This window comes from Zea mays, chromosome 9, assembly GCF_902167145.1.
Source record: "Zea mays cultivar B73 chromosome 9, Zm-B73-REFERENCE-NAM-5.0, whole genome shotgun sequence".
In the NCBI taxonomy this organism is placed as follows: Eukaryota; Viridiplantae; Streptophyta; class Magnoliopsida; order Poales; family Poaceae; genus Zea; species Zea mays.
Genome location: NC_050104.1, coordinates 4,424,747 through 4,447,890, shown reverse-complemented (window position 1 = coordinate 4,447,890; position 23,144 = coordinate 4,424,747). Strand labels below are relative to the sequence as shown.

General features: G+C 48.3%; 1 protein-coding gene across 2 annotated transcripts; it reads left to right on the top strand.

Annotated features, from left to right (window-relative positions):
* Positions 1-16,816: 16,816 nt before the first annotated feature.
* Positions 16,817-18,626, top strand: LOC100382309 (uncharacterized). 2 transcript variants are annotated; one of them, XM_008660601.3, is made up of 4 exons: positions 16,817-16,943; positions 17,121-17,354; positions 17,433-17,615; positions 18,033-18,626. In XM_008660601.3, the coding sequence occupies exons 1-4, from the start codon at positions 16,932-16,934 to the stop codon at positions 18,090-18,092; spliced, it is 489 nt and encodes a 162-aa protein (XP_008658823.1). In that variant the 5' UTR covers positions 16,817-16,931; the 3' UTR covers positions 18,093-18,626. The 2 variants fall into 2 exon arrangements, with proteins under 2 accessions (XP_008658823.1, NP_001168529.1); NM_001175058.1 differs by having other exon boundaries at positions 16,913-16,943; positions 17,118-17,354; positions 18,033-18,624.
* The last annotated feature ends 4,518 nt before the right edge of the window (positions 18,627-23,144 follow it).

Genomic DNA, 23,144 nt, shown 5'->3' with positions numbered 1-23,144 from the left:
AAACCAATAAAAAGTCTAAGAAAGGGTTCAAATAAAAAGGAGCAAAAGAAACCGAAGGCAGCTTTGGTCTGGCGCACCAGACTGTCCGGTGCACCAGGGTGAATCCACTCGAACTGCTCAGCTTCGGGTTTCTGGAAAGCTCTCCGCTATAATTCACCGGACTGTCCGGTGTAGCACCAAACTATCCGGTGTGCCAAGCGGAGCAACGGCTAACAGCGCCAACGGTCGTTTGCAAAAGTGAACAGTGTGTGGACAACGCGCGTAGAGTCAGAGCAGGCGCAGAAGGCGCACCGGACAGTGAACAGTGACTATCCGGTGGCCCCACTTGTCAGAGCTCCAACGGTCAAACCCTAACGGTTGGGTGACGTGGCTGGCGCACCGGACAGTGTCCGGTGCGCCCGTCGACGGACAGCCTCCCAACGGCCACTTTGGTGGTTGGGGCTATAAATACCCCCCAACCACCACACTTCAAGGCATCCAAGTTTTCAGCCAACACATTCAATACAAGAGCTAGTGCATTCAATACAAGACACAAATAGATTGAATCAAAATCTCTCCAAGTCCCAATTCCACTCAAAGCAATTAGTGACTAGAAGAGAGAGTTTTGTCGTGTTCTTTTGAGCTCTTGCGCTTGGATCGCTTTTCTTCTTCCCCATTTCTTGTTCCCAAGACATTTGTTAATCAAAGCAAGAGACATCAATTGTGTGGTGGTCCTTGTGGGGACTAAGTGTCCCAATTGATTGAGGAGATAAGCTCACTCGGTCTAGGTGACCGTTTGAGAGAGGGAAAGGGTTGAAAGAGACTCGGTCTTTGTGACCACCTCAACGGGGAGTAGGTTTGCAAGAACCGAACCTCGGTAAAACAAATCACCGTGTCACACTCTTCATTTGCTTGTGATTTGTTTTCGCCCTCTCTTTTGGCCTCGACTTTATTTCTAACGCTAACCCCGGCTTGTAGTTGTGCTTAAAGTTTATAAATTTCAGATTTGCCTATTCACCCCCCCTCTAGGCGACTTTCACACTCGCTCAATGTTTCCTTCACCCAACTCATGCACGGATTCTCTGGAGCCCAAGTACTGAAGGAGGAGGGAAAGGGCTTGTGTTTTATAGGGCCAATGGTGAGGGGAAAGTATGCTCGAGTTCGTTGGCATGACGTCGAGCTCGGGAATGGAACCCTGAACGATCGGAGGAGCAAGATACACCTGACAAGGCGGATCCGCGATTCAGCATGATGCGAGCGCGTTCGTGCGCTACGGTGACCGGCCTAGGGGCCCCACTAGTCGGTGAGTCCGCGAGCGCACGTTTGGGGAAGGTTGGATGACGAGCTGGGCCACCGGTCAGCGACGCCATCAGGTTCTTGGGTTGCGCGAGAGAGATTGGGGATGCATCTGACCAATGGGACCCACATGGCAGGGGTGCAACAAGAGTGTGGCCCAGCAGTGAATCAACTGGTGAGTGGGCCCCACGCGTCGGTCACACGGCGGTGTGCTGGCGCTGTGTGGGCCGCATGGAGGGGAAGGAGTAGAGTGGGCTGCAGAATAACTTGGGCTGAGTAGAAGGGGATTCGGCCCAGGCGCAGGTTTGCTCTTCTCGTTTTCTTTTCTATTTTAAATTTCTATTTTAGTTTCTTTCAAATTTTCAAATTCCTATTTCAAATTCAAACATGATTCAACTTTCTGTTTTGAATTCCAGATTCCCAATCTAAAACCTAATCCTAATATGAATATAAATCCTACTATTTTCAATATTATTATTTATTCTCCTTCCCATTATTTATTTCTAGAATTAAATGACTTTATTACCATTTCCTTTCTCAATTTTCTATTTTATATTTTCATTAGTAATTTGAGATCAAATTTAAGTTATGATTCCTTTATTTCAATAAAATGCATCACAACAAAATCATTAGCATGAGATGCACATTTCTTTATTTATTTATTGGTTAATAACTCCAAAGGTTCCCTAAATTCTCAAATCACTAAAATAATTATATTTATTTATTTATATTTTTTTCTGATATAAATTTTGGGCTTTACACAACATTAAATTAAAACATACTATTCCTGCTCTAGATGAATTAAAAAGATGTGCTTACTGCAAGTGGCATAATTATTTTTCCCATGCCACCAATGATTGTAATATTTTTTATTGACAGATACAGTCGGCCATAAATGAGGACCAATTGAGTTTTCAGGAGATACAAGTGCACACGCAACCATTTCCTATCAATATAATAGAGCTAGCAAGCAAAAAGGTCTTGGTTCGGCCAAAAGTGGTTGATAAAGGCAAAGGAAAAAACATCGTCATTGGCGATCCTCGCATGTCGAATATATCACAAGAAGGGATTGCTCAGAAAGCTCTGGACAGAAAGACTGACATGTCTCGAGGCACCGGTGGGCAAGCTCAATCGAGCAGCCGAGCAAAGCTCCCTGACTCGAGCATCACGGACTGTCCGACACCTGCGAGCGGACGGTCCGGTGCTCATGCAGACGGTCCGGTTGACTCAGCTGGACAGTCCGCCCATGGCCAGAGGTGTCAGCCTCCACACAAAGCGAGGAAGGGGATGCAAGGGCAAAGCACATATAACACACATGGTCGACTGGTCAAACCCGACCATACTTTTGATTAAGTGCTCTCCATATAGGCTAGCAAGAAGGCCGTTCTGCACGATCGGCCAACAAAGAAACCTTGATAACCCGCTAAAACAAAATAGCCAAATAAAACGGCCTGAAAAGCAACACAACAAGCACGACCTATTCATCCAGTGATGCTAGGATACCTTCCATCCGCCTACTCATCGTCGATATATTGTCCTGTTCAAATGTGGAAATGTACGATGATGAACCCATGATACATAGTCCCTTTGCTTATCCAGGCTTGGGGGCACCTCCATTATATACCTTTTGACCTATTGATCAGATGGCCATGGCCGAGAAAGATGCAATCCAAAACGGCATTTATGCATTAGAGCTCTATTGAACTATCACCCTACCGGATTTAAAAAGTCGGTGACTTGCATTAGGCTTAGTTCTTACTTCAGGAACAAGATGACTTGTGAGATCTATTGTTTTCTGAAGATTGCTGGCAGTACATATGTTTTTGGTTCATCAACCTCCACCAAAAGGCAGGGGAGCATAGGTTGAACCCGAAATAGGCAGGCGGATGGTTCGGCCCTGTAGGCCGAACGGTCTGAGGTGGCGACACAGACAGTCCGCGCGTGCGCAGAATCAGTTAGGGTTCTAGATTTCTAGCGGGATTTGTTAGCAAAACCTATGGGATTAACTCGAGAATCGACTTGTAACGGGTCCAGACCTCCTCCCTTTATATAGATGAAGGGTTATAGTCGATTGAACCCCCCACAATCGATCCAATCAATTCTACTTATCTGTTTTACCTTATGCATTAGAAGTAGCCCTAGTTTAGCCTTCCTCCACCTCGAATCTTCACCTCTCTTTGGCTCTACATCGACTAGAGGCGTCTTGAGTGGCCTGCCAATGCCAAGACACACCCTAGAATCTCTCCTCCCCGATGGGGTCCCTCCCGGGAGGCGAAATCTAGATCTACTGCGAAGAAGACGACTCTCTGCGCCATCGCAGACCGTATATGTTCGTAGATCCACATGGAAATGAAAATAATTGAATAAGCCCTTAGGGAGAAATCTCCTTGCTATTCAAAAATTGAATAGCAAGGGGATTCCTCCCACATAGATCCCTTCTATTTTCTTGGTCATCAAACCAGCCCTTATCCTAGGAGTGCCTCTTTCCATCTTCAGCTTCGTGCTGCTAAATAAAGTTGCTAGTTATAAAACTGCGATCTTACTAGCATGCACCTAACTACACCATGCTACCGAGCACCCTTGTTTAAAAATACTATTCAATCACAATGTCGACAACTCACCTGTCAGCAGTACAACACCTGCCGGAGGTTCAGTCAGCCAAGCACTACTACTCTATTCTTCTGATGCAGATTTTTCATTAACATTCACGACGTACTATTGGACCCGATAGCTTCGTTGTGTCATTGTGTGCATAGCCCTGCAACCACAGTTACCACACGCAGTGTTGTTGTCTTATATGTTGATCTAATCAACAAGTCTTGTCAACCACCAGATCGTCTAGCCCTAGTTTATCTTCAGCAAAGACATATATATCAGCGCGCGAAGTATTGTTTTACACTATAGACTGCATTATTTACATAGTAGAGTTTGAAATAAGAAGTCAAATAGATAGCGGGTAGAGAATCTGTTAGAGATAGCATTAAGGCAAACTATATACTTTGGATTCATCAAGAATCCATGCATCATACGAGCGGATATGGGCCTAGGGCCACATAGAGTCATGGCCCTAAGCCAAAGAAAAGGCCCACGTAGCTCTCTAGTTTATTTTTTGCCCAATCCATAGTGTCCTTAATCGCTCCATCCGTCATAGGCCAAGCACTGACCCAGGAAAATAACTCTCAATGCTCGTAACAATTCCCCACCAGCCATATTGCCAACTAACGATCATATCCATACACGATGAATCATGATATGGCACGAGATGTGGCAAGTGGCTTGTGCGGTGTGCAAGCAGTGAGCAGGTCAGGGCAGGAACAATGATTCAATGGCGACAAGGACGAAGGGCAGTCGTGCTGTGGGCCAATCGAGGAAAGAGTTTGGCAGTGCGGCCAAGAGCTCCTAGTCTACCAATATCATTCTCCAAAGAAGATCTTCCATCAAAAGATTATCCACACATGGATGCAATGGTAATAAAAGCAAACATAGGAGGACGAACAATCTCCAAAGTATTAGTTGACGGGGCAAGCTCCATAGACATTATCTTCGCACCAACACTTAATGCAATGAAAATGGACAAAAAAGTATTACAACGAGTAGACAACCCTATATACAATATTGGAGTAAAAAAGTATACATACCATAGGAAGAATAGTATTTCCAATATCTTTTGGAACAACAAATAATGCAAGGACAAGCAAATAGCCTTTGATGTTGTGAAAATGCACTACCCCTATAATGCCATATTTGTTAGTGGAAGCATCAATGCTTTTGAAGCAATCATCAATCATCTCTACCTTTGCATGAAGATGTCAGCCATCAATGAAATCATGAGTCTTCGGCAATCAAACAAAAGCAAGAAACATTAAAAGAGACTCCTCCCCGGAACAAAGAAATATGCACATACTAGCAATGTCGAACAAAGGCAACAAAGATAAAACCAACTAGACAAAACAAAACCAAAAGAAAAATCCTCTAAACAAGTCAAAAGCCACCATTAGATCCATTAGCCCTAGACAAATAGTTACAATCAGAACAACACTCTTAGCTAGATAAGAGAAAAGTATCATGTAGTTCCTTCAAAGCATCTCTTGGGGTCTTCAAATGATATGCAAAGAATCAACCAAGACATCATCGAACACAAGGTAAATATTGACCCCATCTTTCAAACCAAAAAAGAAAAAAACTCTAAAGCTCTCAAAAGAACAAGAGAATTGGTAGAGAACAATTAAGATATTCACATATTATTGGGCCACTCATGTATCTCGCTGGTACTATGACGCCTTACATCTTTTTTGTTGTTAGCAAATTGAGCCAGTTTACTAGTAATCTAGGGGATGATCATTGACATGTGTTAGAGCATGTAATGAACTACTTAGCGGGTACTATGGATTACATAATTAATTGTTCTGAGTATCCTATAGTACTAGAAGGATACAATGATGTCAATTAGGTATCTAATGTGTATGAGTTGTATGCCACAAGTGGATAGGTTTTCACTTTTAGAGGTGTTTTTGTTTCATGGAGATCATGCAAACAGAGCATATTGACGAGATCTACTATGGAAGCAGAACTTGCAGCAATATGCACAGCTACAGTGGAGGTCGAGTGGCTTCGTGAGGTCTTTATGGACTTATATATTGTCGAGAAACCATTATCAACAATTCTTATGAATTGTGACAATCAAATGGTGTTGTCCAAGGTAGATAGTTTTAAGCTGGTGCCATTGGTTTTGCTGGTGTCCTCATTTTTACCATTAGTCGTGTTTTTTGCTCAGTTTTGCCCTTCTGCTCTATAGCATTAGAAGGGCAAAACTGAGAAAAAACACGACTAAGGGTAAAAATGAGGACACCAGCAAAACTGAGGGCACCAACTTAAAAAACCCTAATATAAAGTCAACGAGACACATCAAGAGACACTTAAAACCAATCAGAAGAATAAGAAACTCTAGAGTAATTACTGTGGATTATATCCAAACTGAGAAAAATCAGGTTGGTCCGTTCACTAAGGGATTGTCACGTAATGCGGTAACACAACATCTAAAGAGATATGTTTGAGACCCATATAAGTTATTCTCTAGTGATAATCCAACCTATGTGATCAGAGATCTCATGGATTAGGATTTGGGAAGATCAAGCTAAGTGCATGTTTGGGGAGTAAAGTATTTTTACAGTTTCTATGCAATGCCATGGTTTTGGGTAATACCGTGTATTTTATGTCGTGAGATGTTTAGTTGCATTCCTAAAAACTATGTTTTGAAAACCATGGTATTCTAGATACCATGGTATTTTTGGAGTATTGAAAACTCCACTCCAACCTAAAGTTTTCATGGGGTGGTTAGCTTTTACCAAATACCATGGTTTACAATGTTGTATATCCAAACAGTGTTCCTCAAAACCATGATATTTTTGGAGTTGTCGAAACTACGGTGTTGTCATGACAATTGCAAAGTATAGTATTGTAAAACCATGGTTTTGAGGAACATTGTTGCCAAACAGGCCCTAAAGGTTAGCATGAGAGTAACATATTTAACTCACTCGAGAATGATGTAATACTCTCAGCTTTTGCATGGTAGGTTGGCAACCGCCTTAATGTATTCTATTGGCTTAAAATAGTACAAATGTTGTCATGTAGAACGTTCTTGAAAGAATACACCTATGTGAGCCCACTATTGGACAATCGTAGTGTGTGAGATTTGGGTGATCTCTATTAAGCTCATGATGGACTAGAGAGTATGACCTAATGCTTCAAACCGCGAAGTAGCCTACTGGAGGTCAAGTATCAAACTATAAGTGAAACCTATTTGCACAAAACTGGTAATTCAAGGCTTACTCAATTGTTCAAGCTGTGAATGAGTGTAGCTTGTGTTCTAGATGAAAGTCCAACTTAATAGTCTCCATTTAAACATTAGCATATTAAATAGTATTGGGTTGAGACAAATTTATGATGTGAATTTGAGATCTGGTGGGGATTGTTAGAATTATTTGGGTGTAACCCATTTAATTTTAGAATAATTCTTATAAAATCTCAAAGGCTCATTCATGTAAGAGGTTATGTGTGATATCCTAGTCCAAGGCTTAATAGAATTAATATAGTACTCATAATAAAAAGGTGCATCTTCCTTTTCAGAAGTCTATCTCGAAAGAACCTCTTGGTTAAGCGTGCTTGGCCTAGAGCAATATTGGGACGGGTGATCGACAGGGAAGTTTTCTTGGGTGCGCATGAGTGAGAACAAAGTGTGTAGAAAAGACTAGTGTTGGTCTGTGGGGATAGTCTAAACCTATAAAGCTGCCAAGGGGTAAGTACCGCCGGTCCGGGAGTGTTCAGAGTGTTACAAATGGTATCAGAGCCGACCCTCATGGTTTCATGGGCGTGTGTGGGCTAGGGGTTTGTGTATATGGTGCATGGCGCATGTGGGCCTAGAGTGGTCACATGGCATGGTATATTGTTAGACTACCCGTCTAGGGTTTGTGCTATTCCCTGTGTAATGACCATTATACCCCTGTGTAATGGGCCTTGGCCCAGTTACTCTCCCTATTTAATACCACTCCCAACCCCTGATTAGGGTGTGGGTTCAGTCTCCAACATGGTATCAGAGGTCTAGGTTTAGGTTTTCTGTTTCCTCTCCCCTGCGCAGCCGCCAGGCCGCCGACCTCTGGCCGCCGCCACCCCCGAGCCGGCGAGCTCGGGCTCCCTCCGGCCGCCACCCTATTCCTCTCCCCTCCCCTACTCTCTCTCCTCCCTACCTTGCTTCGTCCGCGCGCCAGGGCCGACCGCCCCTGTCCTGGCCACGCCAGGTCGCGACGACCCCGCTGCCCTGCGCCGTGCCCGGCCGACCCCGCGCGTGCCCCGACGGCGCGCTGCATCGACCGGCCGCGACCCGACGCGTCTGAGCCGACCAAGCCACCCGAGCCGGCGAGCTCGGGCTCCCTCCGGCCGCCTCCATCCCTTCCCCGACCGCGCCTCTCCCTCATCTCCCCTGCGCCGGCCGCCGGTCTCCAGCCGCCGACCACCGCGCGCCGTACAGCCGCCGCCGCAGCGTGCAGGCGGGCCTCCCCTCACCGCGGGCCGTCGCCGCTCGACCCGTCCGCGCCGACGCCGTGCGCCGCGGCCAAGTCGCCAGGACGCCGCCGCGCCGTTCTCCTGCGCCGCCCCGACGGTCGCCCTCTGCCCCGACGTCCGTGCGGCCCCTCGTCGCTGCAGTGCTGCACCGTCCGTCGCGCCCTGGTGCCGACCGACCGGAGCCCCGGCACAGGACCTGTCGCGCCGTCCAGGAGCGCCCGCCCGGCGGACGCGCGCCCCTGCTGTTCCACGCGGATCTGCACCCCTGCTGTCCCGTGTCGTGGACGCCCGGTTGTCCAGTCCGCGCCTCCCTGCGTCGGCTGACCGCTCCCCGGCTCCAGCAGTGCCTCGCCCCTCCTGCACCGGTCGCCATGCCCGCCGCTCTCGTGACTGTGCGTGTCCTCCTCCACGACGGCCAGCTCATCCGTGGCATGTTCATGTCCTTCGATCCAGTCTGGAACCCTATTCTTCGGGACTGCGTCGAGGTCCACCCTCAGGCGGGCCGTCACGTGCCTGGACCGCTTGTCTTTCCACGTGCTACGATCGCCTCCCTAGCGGTTGAGCCCGTGTCCTCTCCCTCCCTTCCTAGTGCACCTGTCGGGGCACCTTCCCTGGCCCTCTCCGCTCACACTGTACCCTCGCCACTTCCACCTCCCCGAACCACCACCGATTGGGTGGTTGACTCCGGGGTCTCCTTCCACACTACCCCCACCACTAATTCGTTACTCCACTCCCATCCACCCCACCCCTCACATCCTACCTCCATCGTCGTCGGTAACGGTTCCACCCTCCCGGTTACCTCAGTAGGTACATCGGTTCTTCCAGGACCATTCTGCCTTAACGACGTCCTTGTTGCTCCCGGACTGACTCATCCCCTCCTCTCGGTTCGTCGCTTCACTAGTGACAACCAGTGCTCTATGGAGTTCGACCCCTGGGGCCTCACCATACGCCACCTCCCCACACATGATGTGCTTGCTCGCTGTGACAGCTCCGGCCCCCTCTATTCTCTTCACTTGCCCTCCACTCCCCACACCAAAGTAGCCTCATCTCATGCTCTCGCTACTACCACCACCTCCTCCGCCATTTGGCACCGTCGCCTCGGGCACCCTGGACCTGACGTCATGTCCCAGCTTTCCGGCCACTCAGACATATCATATACTCGGGGCTCTTCTGAGCGCCTCTGCCATGCTTGTCAGCTCGGCCGTCACTCACGTCTCCCTTTTTCCACTTCCACGTCCAGGGCTGTTCAGGCCTTTGATCTTGTCCACTGTGACCTCTGGACGTCTCCTGTCCTTAGCCTCTCCGGCTACAAGTACTACCTAGTCATTCTGGATGACTACTCCCATTTCCTTTGGGCTTTCCCCCTTCGGCTGAAGTCCGACACGTTTCCCACCCTCACTCACTTCTTCACCTGGGTATCCACCCAGTTCCGGCGCCCGGTCCGTGCCCTGCAGTGCGACAATGGCCGCGAGTTCGACAACAACGCCTCCCGTTCTTTCTTCCTCACTCACGGCGTCCAGTTGCGTCTCTCGTGTCCCTACACCTCTGCTCAGAACGGCCGGGCCGAGCGTATGATTCGCACCACCACCAACATGATCCGCTGCCTTCTCTTTCAGGCGTCTCTCCCCGCCACCTACTGGGCAGAGGCCCTTCATACTGCCACGCATCTCCTCAACCGTCTTCCCTCGAAGGCGGTGAGCCACCCTACTCCTCACTTTGCCCTGTACGGCACAACCCCTTCCTACGACCACCTGCGCGTGTTCGGCTGTGCCTGCTACCCTAACACTTCCGCTACCGCTCCACATAAGCTTTCTCCTCGCTCCACCCGCTGTCTATTCCTTGGCTACTCCCCTGACCACAAGGGGTACCGGTGTCTGGACCTCACCTCCCACTGCATCATCATCTCTCGTCATGTCATCTTTGACGAAGATGTGTTTCCCCTTGCAGGCTCCACCCCACCCACCGATCTTGACTCCCTCCTCGAGTCCGATCCGCTTCCTCCCCCACCTTCGGCTCCCCGACTTGCGCCGTTACCTGCTCCTCGTGCGGCCCCCACGACCTCTTCCGCGCCACGCGCGGCCCCGTCGACCCCGCCTGCGCCACGCGCGGCCCCGTCGACCCCGCCTGCGCCACGCGCGGCCCCGTCGATCCTGCCCGCGCCACGCGCGGCCCCGTCGACCCCGCCTGCGCCACGCGCGGCCCCGTCGATCCTGCCCGCGCCATGCGCGGCCCCGTCGATCCTGCCCGCGCCACGCGCGGCCCCGTCGATCCCGCCTGCGCCTCGTGCGGCCCCGTCGACTCCGGCTCCTGCGCCACACGCGGCCCCGTCGACCCCGCCTGCGCCACGCGCGGCCCCGTCGATCCTGCCCGCGCCACGCGCGGCCCCGTCGACCCCGCCTGCGCCTCGCGCGGCCCCGTCGACTCCGGCTCGATTCGCCAACCCCGCCCTCGTCTACCATCGCCGCGGCCACGCCACTACCTCGGCGCCCCCCGACTCGGGCCCGTCAACGAGTGCGGCCCGATTCGCCGACCCCGCCGTCGTCTATCACCGCCGTGAGCCGGCCCCACCAGCCGCTCCCGACGTCCCGGCGGTCCACTCCGAGTCGTCCGTATACCACCCGGTCGCCATCCACCGCGACCCCGGGCACGTCCACCCGATGGTGACTCGGCGCGCTGCTGGCGTTCTTCGCCCCGTCGACCGGCTCATCCTGGCAGCTGCTACGACCAGCACTCCACCCGACGCTTCGCCGGTACCCTCCTCCGTTCGCACTGCCCTCGCCGACCCACATTGGCGTCGTGCTATGGAGGAGGAGTACGCAGCCCTCTTGGCCAACCACACCTGGGACCTGGTGCCGCGTCCACCAGGCACCAACGTGGTCACCGGCAAGTGGCTATTTCGCCACAAGCTGACCTCGGATGGCTCCCTCGACAGGTACAAGGCCCGTTGGGTCCTTCGGGGCTTCACCCAGCGCCCCGGAGTGGACTACGACGAGACCTTCAGCCCTGTCGTCAAGTTCGCCACTGTTCGCGCCGTCCTCTCCCTCGCCCTCTCCCGCGACTGGGCGATCCATCAGCTCGATGTCAAGAATGCCTTCCTCCATGGCACTCTGACGGAGACTGTCTACTGCAGCCAGCCCACCGGCTTCGTCGACGCTGACCGTCCGGATCTGGTTTGCCGGCTGAACAGGTCCCTGTACGGCCTCAAGCAGGCGCCACGGGCTTGGTACAGCCGCTTCGCCTCCTACCTGGCCTCTGTCGGCTTCGTCGAGGCCAAGTCGGACACGTCCCTGTTCATCTACAGGCGCGGCGACGACACCGTCTACCTCCTGCTCTACGTCGACGACATTGTGCTCACGGCATCCACCGCCGACCTCCTTCAGCGCACGATCGTCGCCCTTCAGCGGGAGTTCGCGATAAAGGACCTGGGGCCCCTCCACCACTTCCTCGGCGTCACCGCCGAACGTCGGCCCCAGGGTCTCTTCCTCCATCAGCGCCAGTACGCCATCGACATCCTGGAGCGGGCTGGCATGTCTGACTGCAAGCCCTGCTCCACGCCTGTCGACACTCAGGCGAAGCTCTCTGAGGACGACGGGCCTCCGGTCGCCGACGCGACGTCCTACCGGAGCCTCACCGGCGCGCTCCAGTACCTCACGTTCTCCAGGCCCGACATCGCGTACGCCGTCCAGTAGGTGTGCCTGCATATGCACACTCCGCGGGAGCCCCATCTCACTGCGCTCAAGCGGATTCTACGCTACCTCCGCGGCTCCCTCGACTACGGTCTCCTACTCCGCCCATCCCCGACGTCGGCGCTCATGGTCTACACCGACGCTGACTGGGCTGGCTGTCCCGACACGCGCCGGTCCACCTCCGGCTACGCCGTCTTCCTGGGCGCCAACCTCGTCTCTTGGGCCGCCAAGAGGCAGCCCGTCGTCTCTCGCTCCAGCGCTGAGGCCGAGTACCGTGCCGTGGCCAATGGCGTGGCCGAGGCTTCCTGGCTGCGCCAGCTCCTCCACGAGCTCCACAGTCCCCTCCAGCGCGCCACCCTCGTCTACTGCGACAACGTCAGCGCGGTCTACCTCTCCACCAACCCCGTGCAGCATCAGCGCACGAAGCATGTGGAGATCGACCTGCACTTCGTCCGCGAGCGTGTCGCTGCCGGTGACGTCCGCGTTCTCAGCGTCCCCACCACGCTTCAGTTCGCCGACATCTTCACCAAGGGGTTACCGTCGAGTGTCTTTTTAGACTTCCGATCCAGTCTCAACATCTGTACAGGATAGAGTTGTGACTGCGGGGGGGTGTTAGACTACCCGTCTAGGGTTTGTGCTATTCCCTGTGTAATGACCATTATACCCCTGTGTAATGGGCCTTGGCCCAGTTACTCTCCCTATTTAATACCACTCCCAACCCCTGATTAGGGTGTGGGTTCAGTCTCCAACATATATGTCGACACTAGGCACATGGACGAGGCCAAGAAGGGAGGTTACTAGCTTGGGGTTGACCGACGAGGACGTCGGTCTTATAAGGGGGTGGATTGTGATATCCTAGCCTAAGGCTTAATATAATTAATAGAGTACTCATACAAACAAGATGCACTTCTTTTTCAGAAGTCTATCTCGATAGAACTGAAAGGGAAATAGGCTTACACCTTTTCCTAAATTGATTTTAGTGGTTGAATTGCCCAACACAAATAACTGGACTAACTAGTTTGCTCTAGTCTATAAGTTTTACAGGTGCCAAAGGTTCACAACAAACCAATAAAAAGATCAAAGATGGGTTCAAATAAAGAGAGCTAAAGACATCCCAAAAGGCACCCTGTTCTAGCGCACCGGACTGTCCGGTGTGCCACCGGACAGTGTCCGGTGCACCACCGAACAGTGTCTGGTGCACCAGGAAACTTGACGCTGAACTTGCTACCTTCGAGAAAATGGGAGGCCGCTCCGCTATAATTCACCGGACTGTCCGGTGAAGCACCGTACAGTGTCCGGTGTCACACCGGACTGTCCGGTGTGCCAGCGGAGCAACGACTACTTCGCGCCAATGGTCGACTGCAACCGCATTAAATGCGCTATAGTGCGCGCCAGAGTCAGGCTGACGTGGCTGGCGCACCGGACAGTGTCCGGTGGCGCACCGGACTGTCCGGTGCGCCATGCGATAGACAGCCTCCCAACGGCCACTTTTGGTGGTTGGGGCTATAAATACCCCAACCACCCCACCATTCATTGTATCCAAGTTTTCCAACTTCCTACACCTTACAAGAGCTATAGCATTCAATACAAGACACACCAAAGAGATCAAATCCTCTCCCAAGTCCTTAGTTCATTCCAAATCAAATAGTGACTAGTGAGAGAGTGACTTGTGTTCATTTGAGCTCTTGCGCTTGGATTGCTTCTTTTTCTCATTCTTTCTTGTGATCAACTCAATTGTAACCGAGGCAAGAGACACCAATTGTGTGGTGGTCCTTGTGGGGACTTTGTGTCCCGTTTGATTAAGAAGAGAAGCTCACTCGGTCTAAGTGACCGTTTGAGAGAGGGAAAGGGTTGAAAGAGACCTGGTCTTTGTGACCACCTCAACGGGGAGTAGGTTTGCAAGAACCGAACCTCGGTAAAACAAATCCTTGTGTCTCACTCTTTATTTGCCCGCGATTTGTTTTTCACCCTCTCTCTTGGACTCGTTCATATTTCTAACGCTAACTCGGCTTGTAGTTGTGCTTAAGTTTATAAATTTCAGATTCGCCCTATTCACCCCCCTTAGGCGACTTTCAAGAACCTCTAGGTTAAGCGTGCCTGGCCTAGAGCAATATTGGGATGGGTGATCGACCAAGAAGTTTTCTCGGGTGCACATGAGTGAGGACAAAGTGCGCAGAAAAGACTAGTGTTTGTCTGTGGGGACAGACTAAACCTATAAAGCTACCAAGGGGTACGTACCGCCGGTCAGTAGTGGTCGAGGTGTTACCTTATGGCAATAATTAATCCCACCTTGTTAGTTGAGGTGAAGAAAACACAACTTAAACAGTTGGATGCTCTCCATGATTTGCAAGTGTTGGGTGAGAGGAAGAAGGAAAAACATGCACGCTCACCTTGACCTTCCTTTTGTAGTTTTTTTGCCGCTTAAACTGTTACATATTATGTGACATCCTTATGTGTTGCAAATTATCTAGCATCCTTATCCGTTGCGAAACTAACTTGATTTTGGTGTGCCAGAACCCTAACATGGATTATTCCTACAAATACAAAAGAGTAATGTCATTGATAAACAAAACATACCAGCGCATCTAGGTTTCACCTCTTCCTACATGTTGCGCTACCGCGTACGCTACTTCATCCTAATTGTCAACATGCACTGGCAAACGAGAGAGTAGGTCTCAAAAGCCATCATCCTCAGCAATCATACACCAAGAGAGGGTGAAAAAGTTTTTGAAAAGCGCTTTGCTTTCTCAACTTGTCGTCTTTAGCTTCATCGCCATAGCTCGTCTTCCTCCTCGTCGTGCGACCATTTTACATCATCGACAAGAACTAGACAGAATCGAACGTCGGTTGTAAGGAAAATGGATCCCGACCCATTTGATTAAGGATTTTTGTGTTTGATGACCAACATAACCTCGTGTACTAATGGTTTCCAAGTGTTTGTGTTTTGAAGTTTATAGGATGCAAAGTTGATTGGACTAAGGCTCTAAGGATGCAACACCTCAAAATAAGACCTAAAAGACCCAAGAAAGATCAACAAATACTCATCAAAAGTCCAAGACACAAGACCAAAAGAAGCCCAAGCAAAAAGAGTGAAGAAATCCAAAGATCGGTTGTGAGCCTATGCACTGGTGGCTCACCTGACAGTCTGGTGCTACACCACAGACTGTCTGGTGCACCAACGGCTAGTCAACCAACAACTAGTCTTTGGTGGAACTACGAAGGTGGGCCATCGGATAGTCTGGCGCCAGGACCAGACAGTCCAGTGTGAAGGCTGACAACGCTCAATGATTATATTTCCAACGACAACTTCAACGGCTAGTTGCACTGAACCGTTTGGTGCCAGGACCGGACAATCCGGTGTGACACATAAAGCAACAACTTTTCCTTCAACGACTATTTCGAGTTGGGCCTATATATACTTCACCTAACCGGCCATTTGAAGGTGTGGGAGCCCAATCAACATACCAGTGAAGGTTATACATATTTCAAAGTGCTCAAACACCCAAGTGCTTAATAGAATCACTCGGTGATTAGCTTAGGTGATTTGCGAAGTGCTTAGGTTAGTTAGACCGCTATTATGCTTGCTCTAGGTGATTCCTATTTAGTTGAGTGAGTTTAGAAATACCCCCAAAATCCATCGGCTCTTGTGCGAGTCATTGTAATTGTATCGAGTGGGGTGAGAGTCTTGCGAGACAGCATCAACAGAGTTTGTGGTGCGGCCGCAACCGTATACTGGAGGGAAAAGGTCCGCGACGTTTCAACCGGAAGCTCGATAGTGAAGACGGCGGGGATCGTCCGAGAGGAGCCGAAAGCAGAGCACCATTTGCGCGTGGAGAAGGCCCGCTGCTCTCTATGGAGTTACTCATCTGTGGTGCTTGGCCCTCGCGTGAGTACCCTTTGCGTAGAGGCACCGATGAGGATTAGTCGAGACCTTGTGCGGTTCCGGATACCTCGGTAAAAATACCGGTATTGTACACGGGAGTTTGAATCTCTACCTTGCTCTTTAGCTTCCGCATTTACATTCAATTACTTAAGTTTCAACCTCTCTATTTATAGTTAGAATTGTTAGGATTGGAACTTATGCTGCAAAACTGCTTTTGCGGTAGAGATATCAAGACTTAGACAAAACCTAGTTTGCACCTTATAGTTTTCTTATTTGCATATGTTTTGTTCTAAGGATTATTTGTGGCCTAGTTTAGTGAAAGTTTTAGAAGTCCTAATTCACTCCTCTTATGCGTCCGTGTTCCTTTCATCGGCGTCATATTCTCTATCCGATATTTATGAAGAATAAAACATACAACTATCTTCCTTTATCTATGTCTTTTTATACTGCATATGATAATCTATTTAAATATGATTATGCTAATGCAGGTATTAGTTTTATTTGTACATGATCCATGCTAGATGTCAAATTGTTTTTCCTGTTGTTAAAATGGATTCAATATTAGCTTGCATATAAGAGTTAGCAACAGGCATGCATGTCCTTAAATAATTACATGCACATAGCGTTACTACTACTGCCACATGCATGGCATTACTACTCCTGCGCAGCTTGATGCGTATCCAAATCATTCAGCAGATCTGCGTGCAGCGCGAACCATTATTATAATTTGGTTTTCCGGCCATCTGCATGCTGCCCAGCCTTTTGGCCCCTTCCGTTTACGTGCCGCCATCAATGGCAGACGCTCCTCTGGCCGGCCTGCGTGCATGCACTCTGCAGTCTGCACTGCCACCGCCAATGCATGAACCCCATGACCGCGACAAAACACTCGTCCATATAAATGTGCACGCTGCATCACCGCATCTCTGGGCTGCACCACCAGACCGCGCGCCTAAAAGCTATATATGGCCTGACCACCTCATCTGGCCCTCTTGGGATGTAGGAGAGTCTCCTGTCGTCGACGACATTGCATGGAGATGGAGGTGAGTCAGATCCAAATTAAACAGGATTCTGCATGCAAAGACTCGTATATTTGAAGCTATTACTAGCTAGCATCGTTTCTTTCTGCTGGAATGAGATGTTATTCTTCACTTCTCTTAGTTCTCTGTCTGTCTAACCGTGAGTATATATTTTTACTGTTGTACTATCTATATCAGAAGATGATGGGGTGTCAGATCCCGGCGTTTGGAATGTGGAACTACTGTAGTGATCTCTCCATCACGCAGTACTTCGACTCAGCCATGCAGGCCAGGCTGATGAAGCGCTGGAACTGCCGTGGCAGCGCCGCCGCCGCCGCCGTCGTGGTTGGCGAGAAAGGCGGCGTCGCCGGCGGGGAACAGCTTGTCTTGTTTCGGACCCCTTCTTTCCAACGCAAGCCTGCAGCCCAGATCAAGGTATGTTTTCCCTGATCCGAGTTCATTCATTAAATTCGCTCGGCGTCGCGTATTAGTAACTGGATGAGTGTGTGTCAGGTGATAAGGAGGGAAGTGGAGAAGCACTGTGACGGCGCCAACGAGTTGCAGGACGGCGGCGTGCGAGCTGCTGAAGCCGCTGTTGCATACCCAGTGATGAAGCGTAAGGTTATCGTTAGTCAAGCTGTGGATGAGGATCTGTACAAAGTGCCCCAACCACCGATGTACGAAAAACCTAGAAAGGTATATATATATACTACGTACAAAGAAACACCACGGATCGGAAAAGCTATATATATATTTGCCCGGCCCAACGCAAGAATTAATTCCTTTGGTGGGCATATAATTAATTGTTTGCATAGCTCTTTCTTGCATTGTTTAATTTCACATGATTTCTCTCATGAGCTTAAATAAAGGTGTCCATGTATTAGACAGGTGAATAAAGCAATAATGTGCTCATGCTAAAAAAAAAACCACTCTTGAACATAAGTTTTTTTTTAAACAAAAGGGTTCTATTTGTAGTTTTGTTCCATCTCCTTCTGCAGCTCATTTGAGTTCATTACTTACACACGTACTGTGAGTCATATCCACTTGTTCAACTTCAACATATTATTGGTAAAACTCATCTCTTCTCTCACAAAATTATCGTCATGCTTTCAGATGAGAAGGGTGGTTTGGAGCATGTGGATCGGGTGCCTGGGTTTGGACTGCGTTGCCTGACAAACAGGATTGTAATTTTTGTATTTCTTCAGTACGCACACTCCATAATTTAAATAATTATCAACCCTCTTTAGGGGTTTGAATGCTTTTTTGTGCTTCTTGATGTATTTATTTTGCTTGAATAATCATTTAGTTTCCTTCTAGATATTATTTTTTCCCTTTGTAAGAGCATCTCTCAGAGGAACCTTAAATTAAGTCCTTGTTGGGGGTATGCTTCATTGCCGAAGATTCTAAAGAAAGAAAACACCTTCGTCACAATGACAGATCTTCTCAGGAGCAAGGGCCGAAGCTATTATCTATAGAGCTTCGGCACAATGACAGATCTCAAGACGAAGGTCCGAACCGACTTAAAGATGGATTGACTTAAAGACTCATGATGTTTTGTGTCATTATTGTAGTCGATTGTAAAGGGCATAAATGTAATTTCACGCAAGTTGCATCCTATGCCTATAAATAGGTGAACAGTACTACGACACTGTTCACGCAATCCTGTAATCACGGACATATTACGCTTGAATCATTGTTTTCCGCCAAGGCGAAGGTATAAGTGTGCCCAAATATTATGTTATAATATTTATGTTCATATAACAAAATATGTGGATAATATTATTTGTTTTTGGTACATTCCCCTCTAATACTTTATACTTTATATTTCATTTTTCATTGTTTTATAAATCTGATCACGAAGGTGAGACCTTCGTGATATTTTGCTCATGGCCTTCGTCCGAAGTTCATTAAATCCTTGGGGAGATAATGCTTCAGTGGACGAAGGACATTAATATTTAACATTTTATGTTGCCTTGTTCTTAATTCATAACATTTGAGAACAAGTCCTCAACATTGGCGCCCACCTCCGGTGAACTCACTTCCACTTTCTGAGCTGATGGCTTCGTTTAACAACCAAGTTGGAGCTGCTTCGGCTCCGAAGCTCGTACTCTCGATAACAGACGGTTCATGCTCAGAGCCAGCCAACAAGAAGCAGAAGAAGGAGGCACAGAGAAGGGTACAACATGTCGGGGTGCAAGGACCCTTCATCAAGTCAAGATGGTCCCACATCCCGATTACCTTCTCCCAAGAGGACCTTCAGCTCAAGGAATACCCTCACAACGATGCTATGGTTATTTCTTGTGTTATCAAAGGATTTCTGGTCCACAATGTTTTGGTTGACACAGGCAGTGCAGCGGATATTATATTTGCTAAGGCCTTCAGACAGATGCAAGAGCCCGAAGATAAGATCCATGATGCTACACATCCCCTTTGTGGCTTCGGAGGAAGGCAGATTGTAGCGCTCGGCAAGATCACGACGCCAGTAACCTTTGGATTTATCAATAATACAAGGACTGAACAAGTTGTGTTTGATATCGTTGACATGGAATACCCTTACAACGCAATCATTGGTCGTGGGACACTTAATGCTTTTGAAGCAATTCTTCACCCAGCATATCTTTGTATGAAGATACCTTCAGACCAAGGGCCCATTGCTATTCATGGAAGTCAGGAAGCTGTCAGAAAGGCCGAAGGAAACTGAACAGATTCAAAAGCAATCCATAACATAGATGGAGCCGAAGCTTGTGAGCAATACAAGTACAGAAGGGAGAAGGCTGCTTCGGCTGATCAGCCGAAGCCCATGCTCTTATGTGATGATATAGCAGAGCAGAAGGTGCTATTGGGATCTCAATTGTCTGAGGAGCAGGAGAAAACCCTAATAAGGTTTCTGTTCAACAACAAAGATGTCTTTGCATGGTCAGCTAATGATCTCTGTGGTGTCAATAGGGATGTTATTGAACACTCGCTCAATGTTGATCCATCCTTCAGACCTAGAAGGTAGAGGCTTCGGAAGATGTCTGATGACAAAGCCGAAGGTGCTCGGAATGAAGTGAAAAGACTCCTCAGCGCCGGAGTCATCAGAGAAGTAAAATACCCAGAATGGCTAGCTAACACTGTTATGGTGAAAAAGGCCAATGGTAAATGGAGAATGTGTATTGATTTTACTGATCTTAACAAGACTTGTCCGAAGGATGAATTTCCATTACCAAGGATAGATTCTCTGGTGGATGCAGCAGCTTCGTCAGAGCTCATGAGTCTACTAGATTGTTATTCAGGCTATCATCAAATTTGGATGAAGAAGGAAGATGAGCCAAAAACCAGCTTCATCACCCCCAGTGGTACATATTATTACCTTCGGATGCCTGAGGGGCTCAAGAATGCTGTAGGAAGCTTCAGCAGAATGACAGCAAAGGTCCTTCATTCTCAGATAGGCAGAAACGTGCTAACATATGTTGATGATATCATAGTAAAAAGCACGAAGCAAGAAAATCACATTGCTGATCTGCAGGAGACATTCGCTAATTTTAGGCAAGCTGGTCTGAAGCTGAATCCAGAAAAATGTGTCTTCGGAGTAAAGAACGGGAAATTCCTTGGTTGTTTGGTTTCAACAAAAGGGATCGAAGCTAATCCAAATAAAATCGAAGCTATCCTTCGCATGGAACCGCCAAGCACAAAGAAAGGGGCCTAACGGCTAACAGGAAGACTGGCATCTTTGAATCAATTTATATCCAGATCAGCAGAGAGAAATTTACCATTCTTTGAAGTGCTGAAGACAGCGGAAGTTTTTCAATGGGGATTAGCTCAGCAAAAAGCCTTCGAAGAGCTGAAGCAGTATTTGATAGATTTAACAACTCTAACTCCACCAGTGCTAGGGGCTCCTCTGTTGTTGTATGTGGCGGCTTCGCACTCTGCAGTAAGTGCGGCGCTTGTTCAGGAAAAACTTGAAGGGCAATTGAAAAAGCAGGCTCCAGTATACTTTGTCTCCGAAGTCCTTAGTTTATCAAAGAAAAACTATACAGAATTGGAGAAGGTGCTGTATGCTGTTTTAATGGCCTCCAGGAAGCTTCGACATTATTTTCAAGCATACCATATAATAGTTCCTTCATCACAGCCCTTGAAGGATATTATGAGAAACAGAGAAGCTACTGGAAGGATTGGAAAGTGGGCTGCGGAACTCAACGAGTTCAGCATTGATTATGTGCATAGATCTTCGATTCAGTCCCAGGCGCTAGCAAACTTCATCGCCGACTGGACGCCAGGGGCTCAGGAGGAAGAAGCAAGTAAAGATGCCGAAGCTTGGACTGTGTTCTGCGACGGTTCCTAGGGAACCTTCGGGGCAGGTGCAACTGCCGTTTTAATTGCACCTTCCAAAGTCAGAACATGCTACGCAGTAAAACTTGATTTCAATTGCACAAATAATATTGCTGAATACGAATCCTTGCTTTTGGGGCTTCGGAAGTTGAAGGCAATGGGGATAAGAAGGGCGGTTCTCAAAACTGATTCTCAAGTTATTTCTGGCCATGTCAACAAAAGTTGCAAAGCAAGAGATCCGAAGCTTGAGAAATATTTGGATACAGTTCGAAGGCTTGAAGCTTCCTTCGAAAGGTTTTCTGTCAAGAATATTCCACGAGGAGAAAATGAGCACGCTGATCTACTAGCCAAGTCAGCAGCACAGGGGCTGCCCTTACCTTTGGAAGTATTCTTTGAAACAATAAAAGCACCTTCGGTTGACCTTCTTGAAAGAGCAGTACTCAATATATCTCCTGTTTATAGCGAAGATTGGAGAACTGAGATCATGTCTTTTCTTCAGGGCAATTTCCTCTCAGATGACGAAGCTTATCATAAGAGAATAGCGGCAAGAGCTCGTCCATATGTAATAATAGAAGGGGAGTTATACAAGCATGGAGTTTGTTCTCCATTACTCAAATGTTTATCCAGAGCTGATGAAAGAAATACATGCAGGCCTGTGTGGATCTCACATTGGATCTAGGCCTTTGTTGGGTAAGGTTTTTTGTCAAGGATTTTATTGGCCGAAGGCAGCTTCGGATGCAGCAGAATTAGTCCAAAAATGCGAAGGTTGTCAAAAATGTGCAAGAGATCAAAAGCAACCTTCGTCTCTAACTCAATTAATACAGCCCACTTGGCCATTGCAAAGGTGGGGCCTTGATTTGCTGGGCCCACTTCCACCAGCAAAAGGGAATTTAAGATATGTTGTCGTGGCAGTAGGATATTTTTCTAAGTGGATTGAGGCGAAGCCTTTAGCCACAATAACTTCGGTCACTATTCAAAAGTTTTTCTGGCAAAATATTGTGTATCGCTTCGGAGTGCCAAAAGCTATCACCGTGGACAATGGAACACAATTTGATGTTGAAGCTTTCAGAGAGTTTTGTGAACAAATTGGCACGAAGATCCATTTTGCATCGGTTCGGCATCCGGAGTCGAATGTACTTGTTGAAAGAGCTAATGGCATTATAATGACAGGAATAATGAAGTTAATCTTCAACCAGCCCAGGGGGAAGTGGCCAGACGAATTAATCAAAGTAGTGTGGAGCCACAACACAACAATGTCAAGGTCAACAGGTTTTACACCATTCAAATTACTGTTTGGTGACGAAGCAATAACCCTAGAAGAAGCTAAAGCGGGATCAATAAGAACAGTGGCTTCGGCAGAGAACGAAGCTGATTATTTTGTGGCAAAAGATGCTATAGAAGGGATCAGGCTTCAGGCTGTGGAAAATATCAATAAATATCAAGCCGAAACAATAAAATGCGTGACAGAAAGGTTCGGTTAAAAAAATATTAAGCCAGGACACTTGGTGCTTCGGAGAGTGGCCAACCCTGACACAGTAGGCAAGCTTCAGCTGAAGTGGGAAGGACCTTTTCTGGTGGTATCTTCGTCAAGACCCGGTTCCTACAGGTTGAAGGATATGGACGGCAACGACATTCCTATATCTTGAAATGTGGATGAGCTTCAGCGGTATTATGTGTAGCCTGATGTAATCTTTTTTATTCTTTCCTATGGCACCCTTTTCCTTTCCAAAGGGGGAGAAATGTTTTTAATGGGGCCATAGCATGTAATTTCTCTTTTTCTTATATCAGCTCTACAAGAGCAATGTCCCCCGAAGATGTAAATGTAAAAACTGAGCATGCACCATCGAGTGCAAAGCAAAAAAGGAAAAACAGGGAGAAGCTCGAAAGACATCCCTAAGGGGATGCAGAGCACGA